Below are 8,275 nucleotides of genomic sequence, written 5' to 3' on the forward strand. Positions count from 1 at the left end.
CAGAATAGGCAAATGCACAGAGACAGAGAGTTGAGAATCTGTAGTCTTAACCCCACAGTATGAAGCCAGTCTTACAAATGATAATCCACAAAGCCTGGCACTTAATAAACATTTGGAAAGTATAAGATTGAATTACTATTTTCATCTTTATTGGTCTTGAGCAATCAGGCCTCATTTTTTTTCTACTGGGTAAACTGAAGTTGAAAGAGGGTGAAGAGATGGTCTGAAGCCCCCTAGCTCTGCAAACCACATGAGGTGATAATAATATGATGTAGCACTTACTGGGTGTGAAATCCTGTTCTGGGCCTTTTACATGGACTAACTCATTCTCAACCTACCGATGAGGTGGGGAATGTGGTTATCCCCATTCTATGGATGAGGAAACTGAGGCCCAGAGAGCCAAAGTTAATGCCTAAGATCAAGCAGAGAGTTAATGGACAGGACTGAGAGTCAGTTCTGGCTCCTATTTGTTCCCCATGATTTACACAGGACTTTGGCCACAAGTCCCATCCTCTGCCCTCTCCTCTCCCTCTCCCAGGCCGAGAACCTCTTGCTGGACGCAGAGGCCAACATCAAGATTGCTGACTTTGGTTTCAGCAATGAGTTCACACTGGGCTCAAAGCTGGACACGTTCTGTGGGAGTCCCCCATATGCTGCCCCAGAGCTGTTTCAGGGCAAGAAATACGACGGGCCGGAGGTGGACATCTGGAGCCTCGGCGTCATCCTATACACCCTCGTCAGCGGCTCCCTGCCCTTTGATGGGCACAACCTCAAGGTGCTGGATGGGGCTGGGCACCTGGGGTCTTAACATCCCACAATTAGGACCCTATTTCTTGTATACTTTCTCTGTCAGGGGAGGGGATTTGCTGACCTGAGGTCTCATGGCAAGACAGGAGGCAGGCAGGACTCAAGTACCCACAGGGCCAGTCTGAGTGGACCACACTGTGTTGGAGTTCAGGGTATGAACTGACAGGATGCCGAGCCAGAATCTGTATTTTTTTTTTTTTTTTTGAGACGGAGCCTCAAGCTGTCCCCCTGGGTAGAGTGCCATGGCATCACACTCACAGCAACCTCCAACTCCTGGGCTCAAGCGAGTCTCCTGCCTCCGCCTCCCAAGTAGCTAGGACTACAGGCGCCCACCACAACGCCCAGCCATTTTTTGGTTGCAGCCATCATTGTTGTTTGGCAGGCCCGGGCTGGGGATTCGAACCCGCCACCTTAGGTGTATGTGGCTGGTGCCTTAGCTGCTTGAGCCACAGGTGCCGAGCCCAGAATCTGTAGTCTTAACCCCACAATATGAAGCCACTCTTACAAATGATAATCCACAAAGCTTAATAAACGTTTGGCAAGTATAAATGTTTATACTCCTCTTACTCCATAATTCTTTTTTTGTCCATGCCTCTAAGTCAGGCCCTGTTACAAATATGACATGAACAAGAGACACAATAACCTCTGCCACACTGTAGGAAAATATTAAAAACACATGTGCCTAGAGATAGAAGCCCTCACCGAAGGCCACAGAGTGTATGACCCCATTTATATGGAATGTCCAGAATAGGCAAATGCACAGAGACAGAGAGTTGACTAGGGGTTGCTTGAGGCTGGTAGGGGTGGGGTGGGATGGGGGGGTGCTGGGGGCTGATTGCTGAAGTGGCACAGGGTTTCTTTTGAGGTGATTAAAAATGTTCTAGGCTGGGCATGGTGGCTCATGCCTGTAATCCCAGCACTTTGGGAGGCCAAGGTGGGTGGATTGCCTAAGCTCACGAGTTGGAGACCAGCCTGAGCAAGACCCTGTCTCTAAAAAATAGGAGGGCATAGTGGTGGGTGCCTGTAGCCTCAGCTACTTGGGAGGCTGGGGCAGGAGGATCACTTGAGCTGAAGAGTTTGAGGTTGCTGTGAGCTATGACATCACAGCACTCTACCAAGGGTGACAGATTGAGACTCTGTCTCAGAAAAGGAAATAAAAGAAAAATGTTCTAAAATGGACTATGATGAGGCTTGTGCAGTTCAGAGAAGACACTAAAAACCATTGGTTTTACAACAAGAAAAAATTCTTCTCTTCACTGACTATCATTCCAACAGTAGAGCCAGGCAGAAAACAAAATAAATAGGCAAATAGATGCTGGCTAATGCTGGGGGTGGTGACTATTTGGAAAAGGGAGGAAAGAGTGGGCTGTGGTTTGGTGGGGTTTTTTTTTTTCCCTTTGAACTTTTTAGTTTGAAACGTTGCCAGTCCACAGAAAAGCTTCGAGAATAGAACAAAGAACACACGGTACCTTTCAGGAGATTCACAATCGCTGGCATTTGGCCACATTTGCTGTATCTGCACATGATGTTGTTGCTGTCGTCATCATTATTGAGGGGCCATTTGACAGTTAGTTGCAGACACTGCGTCCTTTTATCCCTAAAGGCTATAGCGGCTTATCTCCTGAGACCAGGGGCATTTTCCTGTCACTGATCACACACAAGAAATACAGCATTGGTACAATCCTGGCCTCGGCCCCAAGGCCCATCCTCACATTCCATCCATCATCCCAGGAGCATCCTCCACGGCTATATTTTCCCCCGGTCTAGAATCCACTTAGACTCCCAAGTTGCATTTGGTCTTGCTGTCTCTTATATTTCCTTTCCTCTGGAACAGTTCTCAGCCTCTCTTTGTCTGTTGTGACACTGGTATTGTTGTCAAGATCAGGCTAATCACTTTGCAGGATGTCCCTCGGTGTGGGTTGCCTCAAAGTTGCTTCCCAGGGTGCATTTCCAGCGGGGGTTCTGCAGCAGGGTTGCTCCATCCTGCTCACAGCAGCCCATGACGAGTGTGAGGTGGTTTGAAATCAAGAAGTCAGGGAAATCCTTGCTGAGGACGGGCCACCAGAGCAGAGGAGGGGGAGGGAGTCTCTTCTTTGTAGTGGCCTTGACTCAGTAGCTGACTCTGCTGGGCTTTAGTCCCCCCGATCAATGACTGATCATAAACACCGCTGTAGCTGCCATTCGAGGACTTGCTGAGATCAGAGATGCAAAGGGGGCTCACTTAGCAAAGCCCCTGCACCCCGGAAGTACCTAAAGCCTGGGATGGAGGTGCCCTACATGCAATAATTCTTCTGAGTGCCAAGCATGAAGCTGAGAGATCTTTTCTAAGGGCAAGACCAGTGTGAATCGTCTGCCCCAGGTTTCCTACTGTGCTGATTTCCTAGCAGGTATCCCAGCCTTGCTGAGCAAAAGAAGCAGACAGGGACAGTTTCCAGCTCTGTCATTTCCTTTCTGAGTGACCTTGCACAAGTCCTTTTCTGAACTTTCAGTTTTCCTACCTGTAAGAGGAAGACATTAAGAGTATCCACTAGCAACCAGTCTGTGTATATAAAGCTCTTCTCCAGGGGCTGGTGGCTAGACACAGTGTTATACCCGAGGGCCGCTCTGGTGGTGGTAACAGTGGCCCAATCCTATCTTGCCACCATATAAGGGGGGCATTGTCCACTGTTTGCAAGTGCAGGCCCTAGAGCCCCACTGCTTGGGTTCCAACATGGTCCCTACCACTTTCTGGTCATGCAACTTGGGGCAAGAGACCAAACCTTTCCCTGGGCCTCAGTTTCCACATCTAGAAAATGGAGATCGTAACTACATTTCATGGTATTGCATGGTATTGCCAAAATGAATTTATTATGATTCACATGAAAAGCTCAAAAAATGCTGCCCAGTGTAGGGTGAGTGCACCAAAAGTGAGCCACATGCAGTATTCACAGCCCTTTGGACTGCAATGGCCTGCAGACCCAGGAAGCTCCCTGGACGCACACGTATTCCAGCCCTTGTAGGAGATGCCCCAGAAGGAAGTCCCTGACCCAGTCCTTGGTAGAGGGCTCCACCCCCAAGGACTCTGGTTCACCCCCCCAACCCCACCCATTTTCTGCCTCCCTCAGTTATTTTTGTTGTTTTGTTTTGTTTTGTTTTGTTTTGAAACAGTCTCACTCTGTTGCCCAGGCTAGAATGCCATGGCATCAGCCCAGCTCACACCAGCCTCAAGCTCCTAGGTTCAAGCAATTCTCCTACCTCAACCTTCTGAGTAGTTAAGACTGTAGGCATCCATTGCGATGCCTGGCAAATTTTTTTTCTTCCATTTTTACTAGAGACAGGGTCTTGTTCTTGGTCAGGTTGGTCTCCAACTCATGGGATCCTCCTGCCTGGGCTTCCTAGAGTGCTAGGATTGTAGGTAGGAGCTACCACACCTAGCTATCCCTCAGTTCTTTTTTTTTTTTTGTAGAGACAGAGTCTCACTTTGTCACCCACAGTAAAGTGCTGTGGCATCACAGCTCACAGCAACCTCCAACTCCTAGGCTTAGGCGATTCTCTTGCCTCAGCATCCTGAGTAGCTAGGACTACAGGCACTCAGCTATTTTTTGTTGTTGTTGCAGTTTGGCCGAGGCTGGGTTTGAACCCACCACCCTCGGTATATGGGGCTGGTGCCCTACCCACTGAGGCACAGGTACCTCCTAGCCCTCAAATCTTTATTCAGATGGACGGATCTCCCCTAGTCTGCAGGTCCTGAAGCCTCAAATATATCTTATTTTTCATAGTCTTGAAGGGGAACCTTCATGAAAGACCCTTAAAAAGAAAGCAGCATATGAATCCAAGAACTCCTTGGAGAATCACAGCTCTTTGGAAAACAGGCTTGGGGGGAGCTTGGCGGGGGAGGGGAGAGGATTCCAGAGGCAGGAAGGCAGGGGTAGGAGGTAGGATCTCCTGTCTCCTTTAGTGAACCTAATGTTACACGGTGCTTGCTCCAGGCCAGGCATGTGCCAAGCATCTAGAGGATATTAACTCACTTATACCCTGGCAGCAGGCTTGTGAAGGGGGGGTTGATCTTGTTTGCAGGTAAGAAGACAGGCCACAGAGGCTGACTCACTTGCTGATCTCCCTCTGATCTGGCATGGAGAATTCACTTTCTCTGTAAGACTTCCTCTGAATGAAAAGTTACAGTAGAACCTCTGTTAAGTTGACCACCCAGGCTCGGCGCCTGTGGCTCAGGAGGCTAAGGCGCCAGCCACATACACCTGAGCTGGTGGGTTCGAATCCAGCCTGGGCCCGCCAAACAACAATGATGGCTGCAACCAAAAAATAGCCAGGTGTTGTGGCAGACACCTGTAGTCCCAGCTACTTGGGAGGCAGAGGCAGGAGACTCGCTTGAGCCCAGGAGTTGGAGGTTGCTGTGAGCTATGATGCCACGGTACTCTATCCAAGGGGACAGCTTGAGGCTCTGTCTCAAAAAAAAAAAAAAAAAAAAGTTGACCACCCAAAGGACTGTAAAACTGGTCAACATATGGAAGTGGTCAACATAAAGAATCAGACCTACTGTACTGATATGTAAACATGGTGCACGTCCAGTCTGTGAAAATTAGGTCAGCCTGGAAGGGTATGGTGGCTCAGACCTATAATCCTAGCACTCTGGGAGGCCAAGGCAGGTGGATTGCCTGAGTTCAGGAGTTGGAGACCAGCCTGAGCAAGAGTGAGACCCCATTTCTACCAAAAATAGAAAGATTAGCCAGGCGTGGTGATGGGCACCTGTAGTCCCAACTACTTAAAGGTGCTGAGTCAAGAGGACTGCTTGAACCCAGGAATTGAGATTGCTGTGAGCTATGATGCCATGGCACTCTAACCTGGGCAACAGAATGAGACATTGTCTCAAAAAAAATTAGGACAGCTCAAGGAAGTGGTCACCTATGGAAGTTCTACTGTATTTAGCTTTTGAAAAAAACTATGACTTAATTGCTATATCTGTACAATGTTCCCGTTTTACAGATGGGAAACTGAGGTCGGGAGAGAGGACTGGAGTTTTGCCACTCAGAGCTAAAGCTTCAGAGCTTCTGTCACTACCATCAGAGGGGTAGGGCCAAAGATGAGTGTGTAAGAGATGAGGAGTTGGGGTGGACCCCTCCCCCAGTGACCCTGTCCCCCCAGGAGCTGCGAGAGCGTGTCCTCAGAGGGAAGTACCGAGTCCCTTTCTACATGTCAACAGACTGTGAGAGCATCCTGCGGAGGTTTTTGGTGCTGAACCCAGCTAAGCGCTGTACCCTCGAGGTGAGCCCCACACCCACTGGTGCCCCCATCCCTGACTTCTCCAAACTCTGCACCCTCAGCAGCCTTCCTGCCACACTTTCCTCTCCCATGCCCACCTGCCTAAGAGCTGCTACTGACAGATGGGGGTAGATGGGCAGACCAGGGAAAGGCTCCCAGGCCCGTCCTGATGCCACCCGCTGGCAGCCTAACCCACTCCCCGCCTTGTCAGTAATTAGCTAATGAGCTCCTAGGATGATTACAGGGTGCCAGGGGCCCAGATGATGCGGAGGAGGGTGGGTGGCATCAAGAGGCTCCGGCAAGGGATAGGGTTGGGGGAGGGTGAGCGGGTGCTAAACTCTTAGGAAGCCCTCAGTTTTGGGTGAGAGGTGGGGAGCTATGTTACTCCTGGTTCTTTCTGACCCCTGTCTGCTTTGCTTCTGATCCCTGCAGCAAATCATGAAAGACAAATGGATCAACATTGGCTATGAGGGTGAGGAGTTGAAGCCATACACAGAACCCGAGGAGGACTTCGGGGACACCAAGCGAATCGGTGAGGGTCAGGGAAAGCAGGTGCCCAGAAGCTCAGAGCTATGGGTCACAGAGAAAAGGCAGAAGCCTGCCAGTCCTTGGTCAGTGCATCAGAGAAACTTGCAAGGATTTTAGAGTAGTGAGGAGTCTGGGCTCCAGTCCCCACACTGCCACTTTCTAGCTCTGTGACCTTGGGCAAGTAACTTCCCCTCTCTATGCTTTTGTGTCCTCATCTGCAAATAGGAATAATCATCATAGTTATCTCATAGAACTGTTATGAATAGTAAATGAATCAGTCTGCATAAAGCACTTACATTAATGCTTAGCATGTGACAAGTGTGCATGTATGTTGGCTTCTAGTCTTAAGACACAATTTATAGATCACTGCTTTTTTTTTTTTTTTGCAGTTTTTGGCTGGGGCCAGGTTTGAACCCGCCACCTCTAGTATATGGGGTCAACGCCCTACTCCTTTGAGCCACAGGCGCTGCCCTTTTTTTTTTTTTGAGACAGAGTTTCACTAGGTTGCCCCGGGTAGAGTGCTGTGGCATCATAGCTCACAGCAACCTCCAACTCTTGGGCTTAAGCAGTTCTTCTGCCTCTACCTCCCAAGTAGCTGGGACTACAGGCACCCACCACATGCCCAGCTATTTTTTTTGTTGTAGTTGTCCTTGTTATTCTAGCAGGTCCAGGCTGGGTTCAAACCCACCAGCCCCAGTGTATATGGCCAGCACCCTAACCACTGAGCTACGGGCACCAAGCCCACAGATCACTTCTAGAAGGAATGGAGCACAAAGTCATTGGTGCTCTGCGTGTTTTGGGGGAAACCCCACCTTGTCATATGTCTCGTCTGCCGCCCTTTTGTCCTGATGCCTCTGACCTATAATCCTAGAACTCTTGAACCTTAAGCATTAGCTCTAGAAGAGCCACTTGGAAACCACCCCATAACCATTCTACAGCTGAGGAAATAGAGGCCACCATTAGAGACTGTCTGCATTAATCAGGATTTTCATGGTTACAAGTAACAGAAAATCCAAGTCAGTCCGGCTTAAACCAGATAATAATAAGAACAGGTTAAATAGCCAGGTGTGGTGGCTCACTCCTGTAATCCCAACAGTTGAGAGACTAAGGCAGGTGGATTGCTTGAGCTCATAGGTTCGAGACTAGCCTGAGCCAGAGTGAGACCTCATCTCTAAAAAATAGCCAGGTGTTATGGCAGGCTCCTGTAGTCCCAGCTACTTGGGAGGCTGAGGCAAGAGAATCACTTAAGCCTAGGCATTTAAGGTTGCTGTGAGCTGACACCATGACACTCTACAGGGGTGACAAAATGAGATTCTCTCTCTCAAAAAAAAACAGGTTAAACAAACAAACAAAAAAAAGTGGCTTGGTGCCTGTGGCTCAAATGGCTAAGGTGCTAGCCACATACACCTGAGCTGGCAGGTTTGAATCCAGCCCGGGCCTGCCAAACAACAATGACGGCTGCAACCAAAAAATAGCCAGGCATTGTGGCAGGTGCCTGTAGTCCCAGCTACTTGGGAGGCTGAGGCAGGAGAATCGCTTGAGCCCAAGAGTTGGAGGTTGCTGTGAGGTGTGCTGTGACACCACAGCACACTCTTAGGAAGCCCTCAGTTTTGGGTGAGAGGTGGGGAGCTATGTTACTCCTGGTTCTTTCTGACCCCTGTCTGCTTTGCTTCTGATCCCTGCA

General features: G+C 49.4%; 1 protein-coding gene across 2 annotated transcripts in view; it reads left to right on the top strand.

The window, feature by feature from the left end:
* The window catches only part of MARK4 (microtubule affinity regulating kinase 4), a 39,863-nt gene that overhangs the window by 12,734 nt on the left and 18,854 nt on the right, over positions 1–8,275 (top strand). For both annotated transcript variants that reach the window (XM_003799506.3, XM_012811199.2), the window contains exons 8-10: positions 539–775; positions 5,947–6,066; positions 6,496–6,595. In XM_003799506.3, coding sequence (XP_003799554.1) covers positions 539–775; positions 5,947–6,066; positions 6,496–6,595 — 457 coding nt within the window. The remainder of the gene's footprint in view (positions 1–538; positions 776–5,946; positions 6,067–6,495; positions 6,596–8,275) is intronic.

This window comes from Otolemur garnettii, unplaced genomic scaffold (genome assembly GCF_000181295.1).
Source record: "Otolemur garnettii isolate 467f Iridium unplaced genomic scaffold, OtoGar3 scaffold00152, whole genome shotgun sequence".
In the NCBI taxonomy this organism is placed as follows: domain Eukaryota; kingdom Metazoa; phylum Chordata; class Mammalia; order Primates; family Galagidae; genus Otolemur; species Otolemur garnettii.